At 52.8% G+C, this 21,517-nt stretch overlaps 2 protein-coding genes across 4 annotated transcripts in view; one reads left to right on the top strand and one right to left on the bottom strand.

Annotated features, from left to right (window-relative positions):
• The window catches only part of PIK3R6 (phosphoinositide-3-kinase regulatory subunit 6), a 34,882-nt gene extending 18,596 nt beyond the window's left edge, over nt 1-16,286 (bottom strand). Inside the window, exons 1-2 of one of the 3 annotated variants that reach the window (XM_071763978.1) lie at nt 15,801-16,286; nt 2,945-3,055 (exon numbers count right to left, since the gene is read on the bottom strand). In XM_071763978.1, coding sequence (XP_071620079.1) covers nt 2,945-2,957 — 13 coding nt within the window. In that variant the 5' untranslated portion in view covers nt 2,958-3,055; nt 15,801-16,286. Of the gene's footprint in view, nt 1-2,944; nt 3,056-9,586; nt 9,731-15,800 lie in introns of those variants that run through there. The other 2 variants (XM_071763975.1, XM_071763976.1) reach the window with 2 other exon arrangements.
• The window catches only part of EVPL (envoplakin), a 345,937-nt gene that overhangs the window by 110,575 nt on the left and 213,845 nt on the right, over nt 1-21,517 (top strand). The gene's annotated exons all lie outside the window — the stretch shown is intronic.

Genomic DNA, 21,517 nt, shown 5'->3' with positions numbered 1-21,517 from the left:
CACCACAAGGAGCACTCATGCAGCAAGGTCTGCTGCATGGGAAAGCCCAGCAGAGCCACCAGGTCAGCGTGTCACCTCCTGCCTTCCACCTGCAGCCCCCTTGCAGCCTCTTCCAGATGTGTCACCACCCACTTGTGGGACCTGAGCACCTTCTGCTGCCCCAGGCAGGGCTCTGATGTCGGTGCTTCCATCTCATAACCACCACAAACACCTTATAGGTTTTAAAACCAAACTGCATCCTGCTCCTGGCCAAAAATAAGTCAGACAACCTCAAGACCCAGTTTGGGGTATGACTCGTATGTGGGGTGAGGGCTCGTGATCATGGGGTGAGCTTGCATGACAGCTGGCTGGCCATGCCTGCTGCCACATTGCAGATATAAAATAAAAGTCAGCCCCAAAAGCATGTGGGGTATGGGCTGGGAAAGTTTCTGCAGGGTCTTTTCAATCCACCATGGCTTGGCTTTGTGTCCCTCCTCACACTGGGCTACTCTATCAGCAAAACAATTCTTGCTCCTTTGTGATGATAAATAGTAATTAAAGAAAGCCTTAGGTACAGCTGGGAAGTAGCAGGGGACCTTCTCCTTCTGTACTAAGCTGTAGGCTGGAGCAGCCAGAGCATGGCCTGATCCAGGATTTCGGATGTTTGTGGTAACCATATCCCAGGGCCCTTTTCCTTAGGGCAGGTTCCTGTCTCCATGCCCAGTGGTGGGGTCCAGCCCTTGGCAGCAGTGGCCAAGTGGGTCTCAGCTGCATGGCAAGGATGTCAGGAGCAATTCATCCAGATCCTAAGGGAGCTCCAGACACAGTCCTGTCTGCTCTGAGCTGTCCATATATCATTGCTTTTTGGTCTCATTACCACCACATTTCTTGCCCAGTTTTGCTCCTGAATTGTCTCTTTCCTTCCACACCCTCTTCTACCACAGCTTCATCTTCCCCAAACACCAGAGATGGCAGGAGGGCAGTGATGGACACTTATCTCTGCCTACAAGAAACACAGGAGGCAGCCAGGGTGACACTACTTAAGAGCTGTGCTGAAGGACCACAGCCTTCAAACCTCCTCCTTGGGCTCTGGGCAGCAATAGACAACTGGCTGGTGGAGCAGGAGATGCTCTGGGATACACAAGGAATGGGGACTGGGAGCTGTGGGGTTGGGAGTGTGGGAAAGGAAAGAGGAAAATCCAGGAGGGATTTTGCAGCTTGGCTGGGGGGTCAGAACAGCAGGGCCATCTCCAGGGAGTATTCCTGTGGGCAGAGGACCATCAAGACATCATCATGGAGAAGATGGGGCAGCTTTAAGTATCTGCTGCCTCATCCCATGCAGACCTAAGCTCAGGATGGGTTCAATTCAAAAAATAGGATTTTTTTTCTCTTCTACTCTGTCTTGTAGACTAGGGTCTTCACAAAGGGGAGTGATGTGGCACCTTGGAGCTGTCACTGTCCCCACTGGTGTTGCACTGCAGAGAGCAGGAGCACTTTGCCCCTCACAGCATCTTTGCTGCCTCCTTGTCACAAGCTCCCAGGGCAGGCAGCGTGGCCAGACAGGAGACAACACCACCCTATTGCCTTCTCCAAGCCCAGAACTGCAATGCTATGGGGCCATGGGGATGGGGACCAGGACAGAGGGGCAGCAGACACAAGCCCTGCAGAGAAGACAACTGGGAAATGCAAAACTGAAAGGCCTGGGGATGGCCCACCCTAAGGACACCCCCAACAGCCAAACCAGTTCTGGAGTTACTGACCTCAGAGAGGTCCATTCCCTCCAGGATGCTCATGTGGAGGATTTATTAAATTCAGGCACCATCTACAGAGGACTGCTTGGTGCTGTGGTGGTAGCTGGAATTGTGTTAAGATGTTTCTCATTTTAGAAGTCTCCTTTGGGGAACTGTCAAAATTTTCTGTGGGAAATGTGTATTTTCTTTCTCTGTTTCCTCTCCCCTGGTCTTGTAAAGCTCCACAGTTTCACTACTATGTGGGAATTACACAATAAGGACTGCTTGAAAAGTCTTACACTTTTTTCATTTGTGTATTTTTTTTTTAAATGGCTAGGGGAAGCTTTTCCTGAGCACTGAGAGAAATGCTCTCCTCTTTTTGTAAATAAAAGCAACTGCAGTCCTGATACACTGGGGTTTCTTCACGGGCAGCAAAGCATCAGAGCAACCCAAACAAGAGGCACTTTGATCTAAAAACAGTTTCAACTGACCAACAACAAACACGGTGACTTAGAGATGAAATAAAACCTTTCAACACTGATGCCATGACCTAGGGGTGCTGGGAGACCGACCTCACCTTGTGAAACAGTGTGAAAATAAAACATACGGGAAAAATAAACCACCACAAAAAGTACTGTAAAACACAAAACTGCCTTCAAAATTCAAATGTGAATTGGGGAGGGGGACTTTTTAGAAGGTTATGTAGAGATAGAATGAGGGGGAATGGTGTTAAACTGGATGGGAGGAGTTTTAAGTTAGATATTAGGAAGAAATTCTTTAGTGTGAGGGTGCTGAGCCCCTGTCCCAGGTTGCCCAGAGAAGCTGTGGTTGCCCCATCACTGTGGTTGCAGTGTTCCAGCCCAGGTTGGATGGGGCTTGGAGCAACTTGGGCTGGTGGGAGGTGTCCCTGACCATGTATGGGGTTGGCACAAGATGATCCTTAAGGTCCCCTCCCATTCTATGCTCTGATTGTTATGAATTGGTGCCAGACCTGGTGCTTTCAAAGTCCCTCTGCAGCAAATCTTTTGGTTGCCCCTTGGTTTCTTTGTGCCTCGTTTCCCACCTACCCAGCATGATCTGCCAACACCTTGCCAAGGGCCAGGGTCTGCCCAGTGGCAATGGATCCTCCTTACATATCCACCTATTTTACCAGAGGGTAACCAAGGCACGAGGAAGCAGATGGGGTGGGTCCATTGGGTTGGAACCCCCCACTCCACAGGCTCAGCATCACCCACCTGTGCTCTCCATGGCCGAGGCTGCAGCACGAGGGGGTGGCTGAGGGGGTGGAGTGGGTGTCTGGCTGCTCCTCACTCCCCACAGGCATGGCCTTGGGTCCTGGATCTCACCTGTGGAAAAAACCCAGGGCTTGGATTAGGCTGGTGGTGAAGATCAGGTTCATCCTCAACCCCAGCAAGGGAGTGTAAAGCTCTGGAAACACCATGGGCAGGGGACAGGAGGGTCAGGATGTCCCACAGGGAGGCAGAGCCCTGAGCATGAGCAAGCATGTTCCCAGGACTGTGTTTTGCTGGAGAAAACTTCAGCTCAAAGCAGAACCCATCTGAACTCTTGGTGCAGCAAGGAAAACCAGGGGTGGGCATCAGCATCGCCCAGCAGAGCAGGATTGGAAATCTTGTCATCCCCAGGATTTATGAAGAAATGCACAAATTAAGTCAAATTGAGCCTGACATGTAAAATCCAAGCAGAAAGAGGGAAAAGAAAACAGACAAACTCAAATTTTTATGAGGTTTCTACCTTTGCTGTGCTGAGCTGCTGCCACCCTAGTTTAGCACCCCAGGGGAAGCAAAGCCCCAGGGCAGCTCAGGAGCCCGTTGTGCTGCAGAGGGAAGCCAGCCTGGAGCCAGACAGCTTCCCTTGCCCTCAAGCATTGTTCTCTCCAATGAAAGAGGAACAAAATAAATAATCCCATGAGTTGAGGAGGAAGGAAAGGAGATTTGCCTGTGACATGAGCACAGGAGCCTGGGGAGCCAGCATAGGGCAGAGCGGAGCAGACACCAGCATCCTCCTTGGGAAACTGAGATGCTCCCTCCCAGCTCCTGCTCCCAGGACCTGGTGGTCCTGTCCCCCAATGCCCATGGCAAGGTAGCATCTCCCCTGGTGGGTTCCCTTCTGCCATCCATGGGCACAGCAGCAACCGCAGGACTGTGATTTACAAGCAGATGAGCTGCAATGCTGTGGTCAGCATTGCCAGACTGAGGCTTTTCCAGCCTGCTGGTTTTGCCCCTTCTTCTTTTAGGGATGGAAAAAAACCCAACAAAACAAAACAAAACAAAAAGCAACCAAACAACACCAGCCCATACATCGGAATTCTACGATTTCCCTGAAACACCCACATTTGTGGCTGCAGTAACAGCACAGTCCCATCCCACTCCCCTCCCAACATAGCTGGGCCATCAACCCACACCTCCACTCAGATCTGTCTTCCCTTTAGGGTTCTGCTCTCTGTAATTTGCAGATTTAGACCCTAATTCCACGTAGGTGGGTCCTAAATCTGTAACTATCCCTCACCACCCCCAAAAGGTCTGTGGCTGCAGAGGGGGATGAACAGACACGAGCGGGAACATCCCTGCCACACACCACTCGTGCCCCACCAGCATCCTGCTCTCAGCAGCTTTCAGAAGTTCATGAAAGGTTTCCTGCAGCAAGCCAAGTTTTCATAATCCACCTCAGACCCACGTGTGGCCTTTATTTCTGGCCCTGGAACTGGATAACAAGGCCTGGCACTGAGCCACGGGGGTGGATTTCCACCTCCCACTGAGCAGCTCCCGGACACGGCTGAAAGTGGAGAGGACATGGGAGAGAAGGAGAGGGATCTGTCTGCAGGGATCTGTAGCAAACCCTTGGCTGTGCTTGCACAGCCAACAGGAAGCTTGGTCCAGGGCTAGGAGTGGGAAGGGGATGCCTCCTCCAGCTCAGCTGATGGCTGACACCAACCTCAGAATCCCATCTCTGAGGCATGTGGGTATTGCTGGGGTGATGGATGAGCCCTTTCCTCCCAGGTGACCACCCTGGCCAGGCTCTGGATGAAGTCCCCTGGAGATGCTCAGCACCCTGGGGAGCCAGGGGAGGGTTCTGTCACATCCCAGGCACAGTGCTGAGAGCCAGCACCAAGCATCAGCCCAGTGGCTGCAGACAAATGGGGATTTGCTTCTATAGGCAAAAATGGGATGTGATTCCTGGTGTGACAGGGTCTGAGTTGGAAGAGGAGAACATCAATTAATCATAGAATCATGGAATCATTAAGGTTGGAAAAGATCTCTGAGGTCATCAAGTCTATCCCAACACCACCAGTTAACCAACCCATGTCCTCAAGTGCTACATCCACATGTTTTTTGAACACCTACAGGGATGGTGACTCCACCACTGCCCTGGGCACTCTGTTCTGATGCCTGACCACTCTTTCCATAGAGAAAGTTTTCTTAGTATCCAATCTAAACTTCCCTTGGAGCAACTTGAGTCCCTTTTCTCTCATCCTATCACTGCTCTCACGACAGAGGACACCCACTCCCAGCTCACCACAACCTCTTTCCAGGTGGGTGTAGAGAGCAATGAGGTCTCCCCTCAGCCCCCCAATCTCAGAAATTACAGATCACCCTCTTGAACCACTGCCTGCAGAAGGGAAGTGATGTTTCCCCTAACCCCTTGCATGGGGACAGCACCAAATGCCAGGCAACAGCATCCCATGGCCGGGGGGCTGCCTGGCCCTGCAGGGCTCAAAATGCTGTTTCCTGCTGGAAAAAGCACTTAGGGTGCCCAGTGCTGAGTGGGACCCACGGTGCCTGTGCCCAGCAGCTCCTCCAGCCCCTCCGCTGAAGCCAAACCCGGCCTGCTGTTGATTGTCAGTGGTTTTCCACATCCACATCCTACCTGCCCACCCATGGGAGGGCAGCTGCTCGCCCGCGCTCGGTTTCCAGATTCAGAAAAAGCCTCGGCAGAGCCGAAGCGATGTGAGCTCCCCCTGCCTGAGGAACTTCAGTTCTCGGCTCGTCGAGATGCTTAAAAAAAAAAAAAAAAAAAAAAAAAGTGCTGGCTTTCCTCCCTGCCTGCAAAGAGGAGCTGAGATGGACTCCACAGTCCACCTGCCTGCTCCGAGTCTCCCTAGAAAATCATAGAATGGGTTGGAAAGGACCTTAAAGATCATCGAGTGCCAACAAAACTCAGTGGAAAATACAAAACCAAAAGCAAACCGACAAAACCCTTCTCCAGAGTATTCAGAGTTCTGTCGTACTGGCTGCAGGAGGATGGGTAAATGTTGGATGGGAAGAGGCATGAAGCCTGGGATCAGCCTGGTCCCTGCCATACATCAGCTCCTGCTTCTCCCCTGGACTGGCCAGACCCAGCACAGGGACCTCACTAAGCAGAAACTCACCCATTTTCACTGAGGAAATTTTCTGCTGGTTTTCCTCCCCACGTGTGAGCTCACCAGGTGATGGTGAGGGTACCCAGGGCCACAACAGCCACCTCAAGCTCCAATGACATGGTTAATGCTGCAGATTTGGGTGAAAAAGCGTTTTAGCAGAGGGTGTGTGGAACTTCAAGCACACCCCATGGAGACCCCAGTGCTGGGGTCAGAGCAGAGACAGAAGATGCCACCCATGGGGAGAGGGTGATGTCAGCCAAGGGGACTTTGCTGAGCACAAGACATCAGAGCCCCTACTGCAGACATCCCCCCCTGCCCACCTCATCTCTCCTGAAATGACCCATCCCTGGCACAAGAAGGAGAATTTTGTCCCCATTTCTGTGGGGGGAACTCTGCACTGGTCCTTGTGCCAGGTGGATTATTCAAACCTTTACTGGGAACCCTTGCCCTGCTCCCCTGAATGCTGGGAACAGGAACATGGAATCCCAGACTGGTCTGAGCATGAAAGGACCTTAAAGACAACAAAACCCACCCCCCCTGCCATGGGCAGGGACACCTCCCACAGCCCAGGTTGCTCCAAGCCCCATCCAACCTGGGCTGGAACACTGCCAGGGATGGGGCAGCTACTGCTTCTCTGGGCAACCTGGGCCAGGGGCTCAGCACCCTCACATGAACAATTTCTTACTAATGTCCAATCTAAATCTCTTCTCTTCCAGCTTCAAGCCATTCCCCCTCATCCCATCCCTCCAGGCCCTTGTCCAAAGTCCCTTCCCAGCTTTTCTGGAGCCCCTTCAGGCACTGGGAGGTGCTTTAAGGATCCCCCATCCCAGCCTGGCCATGCACTGTCCCCAGTGGCAGCAGAGGGACCATGCCAATAAGGACTTTGTCCCAAACTTGCTCCCCTCCAGGATGCACTCACCTTCCCTCCCAGTACCACAGCTTCCTTGGGGGCACAGAACTGTCCCAGCAGGCACATGGTGAGGAGGAGGTGGATCAGGCACAGCTGAAGGACATCTCCTCCTTGCCTGAAGTGCAGCAGGTGGGAGGTGGAGGGCAAAGCCCTAATTCCTGTGGCACCCACACCCCAGCACAAGGCTGGTGACGTTGGCTGGGGCTGGCCCTGAGTCCATGAGCTTGATCTGAGCTGGCTGGTGACCACAAACCTCTCCCCAGGAAGAGAAGACCTCACAGTGCCCAGCAAAGCACCTGACCATGGGGAAAAGGTGGAGGAGCCAAGGGGAAACTCAAAAGCACGGGGCCCAAAAGCATATGCAGGAGAGAGGGAGAAACTGATCCATTCCCTGATCTACCCCCATGAGGACTTCTCTGCTTTCTGTCCCCCTCCTCCTCCCCCCTTGGATCTCTTCCCTTCCCTGCAGCAGACACAAGACACATCTCATCCCATAACTGGTTATTTTGCTGGCTGCCAGCTCAGCAAGACCAGAGTCCTCTCTGCATTCATCCCACTTCTTTGCAGAGCTGCAAATCCCTGCTTCCTCTCTGCAGTTCTTAAAATACCCCTAGTATCAGTATTTTCTTCCATTTGTAGGAAAAAAATTTAAAAGAAAGGGCCAGAAGGGAAGTCAGATTCCTCCTTTCAGTTTTCAATGATCATGAGGGTTGTAGGGAAAAAGAACCTTAGTGATTCAAACACCACCTTCTCAAGGGTTTAGGTTAGTTACAGGAACCATCTGACTATGCTCTTAAAAACCATGGAATCATAGAATGTTTTGGTTGGAAGGGACATTAAAGTCCATCAGACCCACCCTGCCATCAAACACCCAAAACATCTACAAGCTGCAGGGGAATCCAGCTTGACCAAGACCAGAGTTGAGTCCCAGGAGGCCACATGGACCATGTCCCACCCTACAGCTCCCCCAGCCTGTTCACTTTTGCTGGCCATTACGACAAAGCTCAGCCAGACAAACTTCCCAGTAACCCTGTGGCACAGCAATGGGATTGCCCCCATGGCCTGGCACACCTGCTGAAGGAACAGCCCAGCTCTGCAGGACAGCACATCCCTGTCCCCCTCCAAAAAAAAAAAAAAAAACCAAAAAAACCAGGTATTTCCCTCTTAGCTTGGATGTACAGAAGGGGCTGAAGCTCAGTCCTTTTGAAGCCCTCAGGATGTGAAGATTTTGGGGTGACACAGAAAATCCCATAATAGGAGGATGGAGATGTGTCCATCCACATGAGTCACCTCAAACATCATAGTGAGTGGAGGGAAGTGACTCAGGTTGCCCACTGGAGACATTCAACACAGGGATGCACAACCTCTCCAAAAGACCTGCTGCTCTCTCTGATAACTGACCAAAAGCTGGTGGAAAGCTCTAAAACCCAAAGTCCTTAGACTAGGTGAAAGACCTCAGACATTGACTGTGCCATGCAGAAATATCTGAGGCCATGAAAGAAATTCAAAGCCTTTGAATTCAAAGCCATCAAAGGTGATGGGAACTGGGTTGCCTTGGCATTCCCACCACCCTGTCCTGGCTCTCCAGCATGTCCAAGCATCCTTGGCTGCCCAGCACACCCTGGCTTGGGTCCTAAGTGCCATTCTTTGGAGGTCTGCTGAGCACTGCCAGACTTGGGAGATCACAGGATCATTGTGGCTGGAAAGCACCTCTGAGATCACCCAGTCCGACCATACACACAGGAAGCAAGCAGAAAAACAAACCCCCTACAATCTCAGCTACTAAAGCATGTCCTGAAGTGCCACATCTACACAGTTTTGAAATACCTCCAGGGGTGGTGGCTCCACCACCTCCCTGGGCAGGCTGTTCCAACACCTGACCACTCTTTCAGTAAAGAAAATCTTCTTGATATCTAATCTACACCTCCCATGCTGATACTTCAGGACATTTCCTCTGGTCCTGACATTATTCACTTGGGAGAAGAAGCCAGAACCCACCTCCCTACACCCTCCTTTCAGGGAGCTGTAGAGGGCCATGAGGTCTCCCCTCAGCCTCTTCTCCAAATTGAGCATCCCCAGTTCCCTCAGCCACTCCTCCTATGACTTGTTCTCCAGTCCCCTCACCACCCTGGTCTCTTCCCTGGATGTCCCCTCTCTCCCCTCCTCGTAGGACAGCAGGGACCCAGCAGGGACCCAGCAGGGACCCAGCAGGGACCCAGCAGGGACCCAGCAGGGACCCAGCAGGGCAGCGCAGCCCATGGTGCACACACGTTTGCTTTCTCCAAGTTATATTTAGTCCCGCTCCGAAACCAGCCCCTCCGCGCCTGCTGCAGCCCTGTATTTAGTTACAAACACCCTCCACGGCCACATCTGAGGTTTCCTGTGCTTATCAGCTCGGCTACAGACGCTCGCAAAGAAAAAAACCGAGGGCTGCAGAGGAACGAAACAGAGCGACATGCTCCCCCCCCCAACCCCCTGCGGTTCTCGTCTCCCCCCACCCCCTCATCAGTTACCATCTCCATCCCGACTCTTCCCACCCCTGCAGCGGTCACCCTGTCCCCTTCCCAGCAGCAGCAGGACCATACAAACCCCATCAGCAGCGGTCCCAGAGGTGTTCAGCGTCCTGGAGGGAGCCGCGGCAAGGGGGAGGCACCCGAACCCGCGTCCCCGCGGCGATCCGGCACCAGGTGACAAACGTCCCGTGGAACAGAACCGAATTGGCCACCACCAGCAGCCCCCACAACCCCCCCTCAGCAACACCCTCCCCCTGCTTTCCGCAGTTGCCTTCGAGAGAGATCAGTTTATGAAAGTGGCACATCAAGAGGCTTCGTCTAAGGTTACCAAGCTGCGGGCGTAGCTCTGGGCTGGAGCACAAGGATCAGATGTGAGCCAAAGGCGGATTTCTTCACTGCCTAAGTTGTTTTCTTCCAAACCAACCTGAGGATCTGCCATGGCATCCTCTGGGCTGCTCAGCCTGCAGCTGACAGCTCTTGGAAAGCTCTGCAACTGCTCCTCTGGAGCCAGTCACCACTTACACCAGGACAAACTGATGGAAATCAGCCAGGGGAGTCCATCAGAGGCAGGTTTGACGTCCTGCTTGCAACTCCTCTTTTACCATCTCTGTCTGATGGTGGAGCTGCAACTTGTTTTGGCCCTGATCCTGAGCTCCAACTCTGATCCTGACCTCTAACCCTGATCCTGAGCTCCAACTCTGATCCTGACCTCTAACCCTGATCCTGAGCTCCAACCCTGATCCTGACCTCTAACCCTGATCCTGAGCTCCAACCCTGATCCTGACCTCTAACCCTGATCCTGACCTCTAACCCTGATCCTGAGCTCCAACCCTGATCCTGAGCTCCAACCCTGATCCTGAGCTCCAACCCTGATCCTGAGCTCCAACCCTGATCCTGAGCTCCATCCCAGCTGCACAGCTCAGGTGGAAAAGCAGGACAAATGCATCTCTCCAGCCCTCAGCCCTCTTTGTCCAGGCACCAGCACCTCCAAGCTCCCCTGAGCACCCAAACCATGGCCAAGGTTAAACACTGAGGGCAAGTTCTGGCTCCATCTCACATTATATCACCCTCCCCATAGCAAGATGTCTCAGTTACAATGAAAACAAGGCAAAACTTTCATTATGAAACTCAAAAAACATTCTGCCCCAGTTCTGCCCCTCCTAGGACAGGTTGCTGGGGCAGAGGAGATCTGCAGAAGAGCTGGGGGGGAACACAGTGTACTGAGGACCAGCCTGGAGCCCCCCTTCTGGGCTGATTCTGAGTTTCAGCTCAAAACCTGGCAGGGCTGGTGCTTTCAGACAGCTCTGATGTGAAACCAGATGCTCCCTCTCAGGCTCTGACTGCCAAGGAAATGCATTTCAAGCTCAGTCTCTGCTTCCCAGACACACTTTGCCACTTCTCTTGGCTGCTGCCTTCTCCAGCAAGGCACATCCCTGCCAGGAGACCTATGCCCTCGGATGTGATAAGGACTCTTACAGCCTTTTCACTAGTGAAACACCTTCAACAGTGAACATTCATCTGCCCAGCAGCAGGCTTGACTGAGCCCTGAAGCCCTTTGCTAAAGCTGGCGTGGAAGCTGAGCAGCTTCCTGGACACTAACAGCTCTTTGGAGACTTCCTCACCAACGTCACCATTCATTCTTTCTAAGGAAAGAAACGAGTTTTCCGGAAGCATCAGCTTTTTAGATTTAGCATCTCTTTCCATTCCTGGAGTCACCTTTGGGAAAACAAAACAAAAAACAATCAGAGGGGAAAAAAAAGAAAAAAAAAGAGTTTGGAAAAGAGCTGCCAGATTTGCTTGAGCAAAGAGCCCAAAGTGCTGAAGCAAAACTGGGCAGAGCTCCGTGTCCCCAGGGTGAGCAGAGAGGAATGGGCAGGGAGGTTCTGGTGAGGTGGGGTAATCCCTGTCTCCTCCACCGAGCTCCATCCCCTGCTCTCTGTCTTCACCCAGCCCCTGAGGTCCACTGGTACCCACACAGCCCCTGGTGGCACAGCCCTTGCTCTCTGTGTCACCATCCGGGAGAAAGCAGCCTTGTGGTGACAGCAAATCCTTTACCCCTCAACAAAGAAATATTTGGGGGGAAATTTTCAGGGTGTGTTCACCATCTTGTGAGGTGAAACAAGCAGCTCCTACTGAGCAGTAGAGAGCTGTGCTTGGGCAGGAGCTCAGGAAGGAGCTGCCTGAGGTGGTGCCCCAGTGCCCCAGGGCATTGCCTGCAGACCAGACCATCAGGGACCACCACAGGTGTACCTCTATCCAGAAGCCTCAGTGGTGAATCCAGAGCTGTTTAAAACTCAGGCCTTTCCTCCCCAGGCAATGTGACAATGTCTCAGTGGAGGGACAAAGAGCTGTTCCCCTCCATAGTGAAGGAGCTTTCCACCCAACGGCTGCTGGAAGCTGCACCCAGGTGGCCACATCTGCCAGGGGAGGTCAGGAAGGGCACAAAGCACTTGTTGGTGAGCTTGGGGGTTTACAGGAGGGGGGTGACCAGAGCCAAAGTGATTCCAGCATGATGTGCATGGCACCTGCCCCACTATCAGCAGATGACCAGGACAGTGGTGGGCTCTTGGCCTTGCTGTGTCAGTGGGGAATGAACAATGGGTCTCCTGCTGACAGAGGTAACACGGAGCACAAGAAAGAAGCAGTTTAGAATCACAGAATCACAGCATGTCAGGGATTGGAGGGACCTCTGGAGAGATCCCCTGCTTCAACCCAGAGCAGGCTGCACAGGATGGTGTCCAGGTGGGTTTCGACTGTCTCCAGAGGAGACTCCACCATCTCTCTGGGCAGCCTGTCCCAGTGCTCTGATGCCCTCAAACTAAAAAATGTGCTCCTCGTGTTCAGATAGAACTCCCTGTGAATCTCTTTGTGCCCACTGCCACTTGGCTCATTGCTGGGCACCACTGAGAAGAGCCTGGCCCCATCCTCCTGACATCCATCCTGTAGGTACTGATAAGCCCTGAGAAGGTCCCTCTTCAGTCTTCTCTTCCCCAGGATGCTCTACTCCAGGTCTCTCAGCCCTTTCTCCCAAGAGAGATGTCCCAGTATCCTCACCACCCTCCCAGCCCTTTCCTGGGCTCTCTCCAGTAGTTCCAGTGTACAAGGTTGCACCAGGAGGACAAGGTCAGTCATGAGATTAAATTACAGACAACAACAGAAGCTGCTGCTTTCAGTAGGACCATAAACACCCACCAGGAACTCCAGCCCAGGCTGAAGAATCACACAAGAGACTCAGAAGAAAAACCCATCTCTGCACAGATTGCTCACAGCAGCAGCTCCCTTGGAGAGCTCCTGCCCAAACCACATTTGATGGGCAGTGCTGTCTCCAAGGCGCGTCACACCTCGAAATAGAAAGACATGACTCAACCAACACAGCATCTGCCTTCAGAGCAGCCATTAACACCAGCAAAGTTCATAAAAGCAAGAAAGCAACTGAGGAAGAAGCTCCTGAGAGCACCCCACATCTGGATAGGGAATGTGGTCAGCATTTGGAAGGCTGGACACAACCAAAAGAAAGTCTTCTTGGGTCAGCTCTTTTCCAAACACCTGGAGCACTGGAGGTCTCATTTCTTAGAATCATAGAATCATAGAATTGGTTGGGTTGGAAGGGACCTCAGAGATCATCAAGTCCAACCCTTGACCCACCGCTGTAGTTGCTAGACCATGGCACTGAGTGCCACATCCAGTCTCTTTTTAAATATCTCCAGGGACGGAGAGTCCACCACTTCCCAGCCCATTCCAATGCTTGATCACCCTCTCTGTAAAGAAATTCTTTCTAATGTCCAACCTAAACTTCCCCTGGCACAACTTAAGACCATGCCCTCTTGTCTTGTTGAAAGTCGTCTGGGAAAAGAGACCAACCCCCACTTGGCTCCAACCTCCTTTCAGGTAGTTGTAGACAGCAATGAGGTCTCCTCTGAGCCTCCTCTTCTTCAGGCTGAACACCCCCAGGTCCCTCAGCCTCTCTTCACAGGGTCTGTGCTCGAGTCCTTTCACCAGCCCAGTTGCCTCCTTTGGACCTGCTCCAGCACCTCGATCTCCTTCCTGAACTGAGGGGCCCAGAACTGGACACAGGACTCGAGGTGTGGCCTCACCAGGGCTGAGCACAGAGGCAATTGTCCAAACCAGAGCTTCTCTCTGGAAATCCACACCCAGGATTACTGCTGCCCAAAGCCACAGCCCATTGCAGACCCATAGGAAGGTGACAGATAAAAGGTGGATGTGGCCCTGGCACAGCAGCAGCTGTGCCCACCCCCTGCATCAGAAAGTGATGGGGAGGTAGGAACTGAGTCCCAGTGAGATGGCACAAAGGGCAACCCCTGCCAGAGGGGCCACAGAGAGGTTCACACCAAGGACCCTGTCACCAGCAGAGTGAGACCCGACATAACATAACGTGAGTCTGACATAAGCAGGATGGCTCTGAGATAGCATTCACAGGACTCCTGAAGGGAAACCAACCTGCACACCAAAGAGAAAATGGAAACTGCTCCAATGGGGATGTGGAAATTGGTGCTTGGCAATGGGGAACAGTGGCAGCTGCCTCCCCCCAGCCCTGCCATGAAGCACAGATTATTTAATTTTCATAACAAAAATAAAAGCAATGTTTCTGTCATAAAACAACCTGAACATATTGCCCCATTAAGGTCCAGGAAACTCCAATAAAACCATTGCTAACTGCACTGTGCCATCTCACCCAGCACCAAGAAGTGTTCTCCTCCATCTGATTTGGCTCCAGCCATCCAGGAATATTGACTCTTCCAGAATAATGGACAGAAAACAGACAGTGAAGCCTCATTGCCCTGCCTCTTTTGGAAACTGGACTAAAAGACCCCAAATCATTTTTGGAGTACCTAGTTTGGGGTAGATTTGAGCAGATTCATGTGACAGAGCAGAGGCTGGCTGTACATTTCACTAGACTGAGCCATGCTTTCTCCCACAGATAGGGCATACCTTTAAATTCAGCAGGACCTTAAGCTGTAAAGGTTGATTTAATGTCTCATGGGTTTGGGCCAACCACAGAGAAACTCAGAAAACGGGTTGAGAAAGCCTTGGGAGCCATGTACTCACCCCACAGCCAATGGACCAAACAAGTCCACACCAAAAAGTTTGTGTAATACTCAGAGGTAAGAAATCCCTGAGGCCCACAGGAATTTGTTTCTGTGTTTGGGCTTAGACAAGAGGCAGAAAATAAAAATGCTGCTAAGTTGCACAGATGCTTATCAAGCTCCCATGGGTGGGCAAGATCACCCCAGGGAGGTGAGCAGCCAGGGTATGATGGCTTGGGCTGGGTGCGTCTGATGTAGGGGAGGGAAACACTCAGCAGGAGGAGGAGGACTAAAACCTGCCTGTTGCACAGAGTTGGCTCAGCTACAATGGTTTTTTTGCAGCTTGGTCCCCAAGCACTCCCCTTTTTGTTTCCTTTCTGGCCAGGGCTGCCACGCTCTCCCCCGTATCACCACTTCCATCACTGATTATTGTCGGGTCCCTGCTGCGCTGCTCAGGGGCCCCAGGGGACAGATGAAGCCCAAGGAGGGGAGGGGAAGCTGGGCAACCACCTGGCTGCACAAACAGAGTGTGAACCCCCCCAGACACCCCCAGGGAAAGCCGGAGCTTGGCCTCCCCCCGAGGCTGGATACCTGAGCATCGCTGTGCTATGGGGCGACGAGCTGGAAGGGGGGAGCCCAGTGGTGCCAGGGCAAGAGGGGGGTGATGGCAGGACATAGATCTGGGAAGGAGACTCTGTTCCTTGCAACTGGGAGTTGTTTCACATGGAGCTAAATGACTGAGCCAACGTGCAAATGTGCTGAAGCAGCCCTGAGCCCCGCTGTGATTTACCCATCCCGTTGGGGCTGAGCAGGGACCGAGGGTCTGGGGCAGCCAGGGGCCTTGAGCAAGCACCACAGCAGTGACAACATCCACATCCAAAGCCAAAGAGGCTCCCCCCTGGGACAGGCTCCAGGGCAAACCCCAGGTTTCCCTGGGGATGCTGGCACAAACATTCTGAACCTCCCTGCAGAGAAGCAGCAAGCTCTCCTCTGGCACCATTGCTGCCCCCTCCCCTAAGCCACCTTGCAAAAGGAAACCAAACCCATCCTGGCTTTCCAAAGTGTTTGATCCACAGGGATGCAGCACATACTGTAAGTCATAGAGTGCCCCCCAGTAAAACACAGCACTGGGACCAGCAGAGCAGCAGGTCCTCCTCAAAGGAACAGAGAGAAAACAAGCTAGAGGATAAGCAGCATGTTTCCCCATGCATGGACCCCAGAGCCGTGCACCCACCAGGATTTTACCTGCTTCACATGTGCACCCAAGGTCCTGTGCAGAGCCGAGGGGCTGAACAGGGTCCCAGAGGAGCCATCGCTGGGTCCACTCTGCTCAGCAACGAGGTTGGGTTGTGCTGGGAGAGCTCTGGGGAGGCTGCCGGGATCCGCAGCACACTTCAAAGTCTGCAAAGTGAAAAGGGAAGCGCCAGAGTTATTTCAAGACAACTTCCTCTTTCATCTAGAGAAGTCCCTGAAGGAGAAAGCTGTCCCCGGGTGGGTTGTGCTGGCCTGGGAGGTGCAGGAGCTGCTGGTGGAAAGAGGGCTCAGCTGTGTCCTACCGCTAATCCCCAAACCTCTAATCCCCAAAACCAGCCGTGCGGGTCAGGCTGCTCTGGGATGAGAGCCCTGGCACAGCCTCCACCCTGCCACCAACCACCCCTTGGCCAACTCCTCCAGTGCTGCTGCCGCCTCCCAGCCCGACACTGAGCTCCTGAAGCTGCACCCCAGCACCACCAAATAAACAGTGTTGCTACGAGAGACAAGGAGGAGTCTGTCCAAGGAGACACTTTTCCAGCTCCCTGTTCCAAGTGCGGCGTTTTGTGCCTCTGCCAGAGCCTCCTGCCCGGTGCATCTCACACACATCTGCTTCTGCTCCCTGCCAGCCCCTGCCTGCTGCCAGCAGAGGGGTGCAGCCTGGGCAGGGGATGCCCAATCTCCTGCTGGAATGCATCCATGGGAAAGTTTGACACTGAGCTGGTGGAGATGTTGGCTGCACACTGGAAGGCGTGGGCCTGGTTCTGCTCAGCAAGGCATCACGTTGTCACCACTTGTGACTCAATGTCCTGGGATGATCCCAGGTGAGGCTGCTCAGGGCTGCCGAGGTCCATGCTGACATCCAGGGAGGGCTCAGACCCCTTTGCACGTTGGCATTAAACCTAGGCTGGCAGAGGGAGGGATGTGTGGACCCAACCCAAATCAGGAGATAAATGCTCATCCCTATAGGGTGTGGGTGTGGGAAATCTCAACCCCTCCAGCTGGCTTCTGCCACCACTGACACTGTCCCTGCTTATGACCAGGGCCCCCCCCAGGGTTAACAAGAGCAGTACTCAAGGTGCTGAGTTCTTCTGGGATAAGCAGACTGGGCTGTGGGAGAAAGTACTTCCAGAGGGAGTATGGGAACTGCTCTTGATACTGTCTGACTTCCCATCTTCCTTTACATGAGAAAAGCATTAGGTATAGTTACATACCTGGGCCCCAGATTTAAAAATAACCCACTTCCTTCCTGACTGGGAGAGAAAAGCAGAAGGAGACTGTTCCACTGGCTGTCAGCAGGATTTGCCTTTAATTCCCAGTCTCTGCACTGGTGCCAAGCTGGAGGTGCTGAGCAGCATCCCCTTCCCCAGCAGCCCTGTGGGCAGGAAGGCTCTGGGGAAACAGCAGCAGCACAAACAGCAGATGAAAACATCCTCCTTTCCCCCCTCTCATTTGCGTTCATGTTTGGTCCTATTCATGAAGGAAGGACACACACACACACACACACACACACACACACGTGTCCTGGCACCAACAGTCCCTAAAGCAGCCCTGGAACCATGGCGTGGACACACAGGATCCTCTCTGCAAAAGTTTAGTCCCTGTTGACATCAGAATTAACTTCTTCAATATGTCCAGGCAAAGGTTTTGGGTGTTGTTGTTCAACAGCTGACTGTCTCTCTCCTGTCCATTAGTTCTGATGCCACCTGAGAATCATCATATTGGTTTGGTTGGAAAAGACCTCTCAGATCATCAAATCCAACCATTAACCCAGCACTGTCCAGGCCACCACTGCCCCGTGTCCCTCAGCACCACATCTCCAGGGCTTTGAAAACCCTTCAGGGATGGGGACTCCAGCTCTGCCCTGGGCAGCCTGGGCCAGGGCCTGACAACCCTTTCCAGGAAGAAATTGTTCCCCAGCTCCAACCTAAACCTTCCCTGGTCCAACTTGAGGCCAAAAGTTCCTCTTGTCCCATCCCTTGTTCCTTGGGAGCAGAACCTGACCCCCCTGGCTCCAACCTCCTCTCAGGGGGTTGCAGAGAGCCACAAGGTCTCCCCTCAGCCTCCTCTGCTCCAGGATCAACACCCCCAGCTCCCTCAGCTGCTCCTGGGCAGACTTGTGCTCCAGCCCCTTCCCCAGCTCCATTCCCTTCTCTGGACACACTCCAGCACTCTGCAGTCCTTCCTCAGCAGGAGTTACCAAGGGTGCAGGATCTCTGGCCATGAGCAAGAGCCACCACCCAGATGCTGCTTCCCATGTAAATTCCAGAGGAAATAGAGGTGTGAAGCCAATCCATTGGCACAAGCTGGGGCATGAGTGGAAAAGGGTGGCACCACCTACATGGATCTCCTTTGCTGGACATGCTCTTGCTTTTCCACCCTTGCCTGCATTTCTTCCTGTGGGTGCTGCAGGGGAGGTGCCTACAGGGGGACAAGGAGGTGACAAGGGCAGAGGGGGAGCAAGTCCAGGCTGTGGGACCTGTGCTGCACTTGGACGTATTGATAATCAGCACAGCCTTGCTCTTAGGTTAAACTTTCCTACTAGGAAAACTTGGTGCAGGCAGAGGGAATCTCATTAACTCTTAATGGAGCATGAATTAGCAGCAGAGCAGCAGCACCCATCTGCAGCCCTGAGAGCTTTCACCTCCCCAGCTCTGTTCCTGCCAACCCTCAGCACAGGTCAGTCCCCAGGAAACGGGGAGTCAGGTGCCCTTCCCAGTCACAGGTGCTGGCCAAAACCCTTCAAAACCGAGCAAAATCCACAGAAAATTGCGTTTCTACTTTACAGCTGCAAAAGACACTGAATCGTGCAGATGGGAAACAGCCCAGAACTCTGGAACTACCAGGGGGAACTGAGGCAGGGATGAAGGTGCTCTCTAGACTTCGTTCTGCTCCTCTCTTTTCTTCTGGAAGTGCTGGATCCACAGCGGGGCTCCGGACCGAGCCCTCCGGGGGAGGCAGCTCCTGTCCCTGGCAGAGGGAGGGCTTTGGCCATGGGATTGCTGTGCCCAGGTGCAGGCAGGGAGCCAAGCTCGGGGCTGGCTGCCAGCAGGACCTGAGCCCTCCCCAAGTTCCTCGGTAATCGGAGCTGCAGCCATGGGAGCAGACAGACGGGAGGGGTTGGGGCTTGCAGGGCCGTGACCTCAAATCCAGGAGGCACCCTGGGCATGTTAAACCCAATCCCATACCCCTGCAGGGACACCCAGGGTCTCCCCACCATTTCTTGCTGCAGGGCAGATGAGCACCTCTGAAACATTTCTTCATAGAAGAGCTCCTGGAAATGGCCCAAATGAGGGTTCGTGACCCAAATCTTTCTGGGTTTCCACACCATGTGCTGGTTTCTCACTGGCATCTGGAAATGCCACCCAGGAACCTCCATTTGTCTACCAGGAAGCATAAGAGGAATCATAAAATCACAGAACAATTTGGGTTGGAAGGGACCTCTCAAGGTCACCCAGTCCAACCCCTGCAGTATCAGGGACACCCTCACCCAGATCAGGCTGCTCAGAGCCTCCTCAAGCCTCACCTTGAACATCTCCAGGGATGAGGCCTCAACCATGGGCACCCTGTGCCATTGTTCCACTACACCAGTTTGGGTTTCTTCTATAGACCCCCTGTGGTGCTCAGGACCCTTTTCCTAACCCCTTGGCCACCCACTTTTCATGCTCAAGCCCTTACTCACAGGACACCCCACCCAGGAGTGCTGAATGCAGTGGGCAGTCAGTCACACTGCAGTTCCTACCTGGTTACACTCTGCAGGATCTTCTGCTCATCCTGGTCCAGGCACACAGCAAAGGAGGACTGGAGACTGATAGTCTGGACCTTGTCTACTTTTATCTGGGACACACGGATCTGCTGAGAGAAAAGGAATCTGAATGAGGGAGCTGCCAGGCTCGGCTCACAGCCCTGGGCAGCCCTAAAGCAGGTCTGGTGGCCAACTGCAAATGGGTCTCCCCAGAAGCCACTGTCTCCTGCCCTGCTTCCCTCTCTCCCAGCTGAGGCAGGCTAAAAGCTTTTTACCAAAATTAACTTGATTTGAGTCACCTGATTGAAACTTTTCTTGGATTTGGAGTTTTCCCTTTTGACCACCCCTGTCATAGTCGAGATATTCTGTCTTTGAGGCTGGTACAAAAGAAAACTTCACTTGGGGCTTTTGGGCCACTAGTGGGAACCCAAATGGTCCCTCCACCCCTGAAAACATTCCAGAGCCAGCAGTTCTCAGCAGGACCCCATTGTCAAGGCAAACACAATCATTTCTAGCTTTCCTTCTCCAGGAGGGACTTTTTAGGCTGTCAGGGAGTGACAGGACATGGGGGAATGGATTCAAACCAGAGGAGGGGAGATTTAGATTGGATATTAGGAAGAAGTTCTTCACCATGAGGGTGGTGAGACACTGGCACAGGTTGCCCAGAGAGGTGGTGGGAGCCCCATCCATCTCTGGAAGTTTTTAAGGTCAGGCTGGATGGGGATCTGAGCAACCTGAGCTGGTGGGAGGTGTCCCTGCCCGAGGCAGGGGGGTTTGGAACTGGGTGATCTTAAAGGTCCCTTCCAACCCTGACAGTTCTAGGATTCTATGATTAAATTAGCCTTGAAACACTGTCCCCTACACTATCTTCTTTTTGTTGTTGTTGTTGTTGTTTAATTCCCCTGGAATTTTTTGCAGATGTGAAGTGTTGTGGTGCCAGACAGCTCATGGCAATAAAATTTTAAAAAATCAGAGTTCAAATGGATTGGTGGTTTCCTGAGTTGTTGGGAAGGGGTCTCGGCCAGGCCTGTAATTCTGGGGGAGTGGGGTGGTGACATTTTGTATGGATGATATTTGATGAGCTCTGTTTAGAAAGACGAGGAGAGATCCCAGAAAAGCCATTGGATACAAAAAGAGAAGGGATGTGTTGAGATGCAGTGGTGCTGGTTGGCCAGGAGATGTCCTGCGAGCTGCATCACACCAGGCAGAGACTCGGCCTTGGTACCCAGGAGAGCTGAGAGCACTCTGCAGAGAGATGCTGCTGCTGCTGCTGCTTCTTCTCTCTACTGATTTTATAAATTCTTACTGAAAAAGCTCTCCCCTGCAGGAAGGCTACAGGCACAACCACGAACCTCGTTTTGCCCAGCTAGGGTGAGGAAAATGGAAAGAGGGTTTTTAGAACTTATGCTCCTGGGCAAAGCACAACCAACCGTGAGGTTCACAAAAGGAAATGTGGGGAAATCCCTCACAATTTGTGAAATTCCTCACAAAAGGACATTTGTGAAAAGATAGCTGGGTTTTTCCTGATGGTGCAGCCTGGGCTCAGATACCTCATGCAGTCCCCTCCAGGCCCTCTTTCCATCCATCCATCCATCCATCCATCCATCCATCCCAGAATCCCATCTATCCCAAAGAAAACCCATATCTTCTTCCTCCTCTCTCCCAGCTTTGAATCCTTACCTTGAATCCTTTCTACTTAGAAGCCCTGAGGATTTGTTAGCTCCAAAATCATAATGTGTTGTACAAATTAATACGATTTGTTTCTGCAAAGGAAAGGAGCAAAAGCCTTGGTCAGAATGGGAACTGGGGATTTCTGGCTGCCGTTTCAAATCCGGGTTACAGCAGCTGCAGATTTCAGCCCTGGACAGACAAAAACGTCCCCGTTGGTACAACCTGGGGCAGGGTTGGGATCCTTGGTGGGAAAGCTGTCACATTGGGCAGCAGGAGGTCAGATCCCACCTCCCAC

The sequence above is a fragment of the Heliangelus exortis genome, chromosome 20, assembly GCF_036169615.1.
Source record: "Heliangelus exortis chromosome 20, bHelExo1.hap1, whole genome shotgun sequence".
Classification (NCBI taxonomy): Eukaryota; Metazoa; Chordata; class Aves; order Apodiformes; family Trochilidae; genus Heliangelus; species Heliangelus exortis.
The sequence above is the reverse complement of the archived record's forward strand: the minus strand, read 5'-3'. Positions and strand labels throughout refer to the sequence as shown.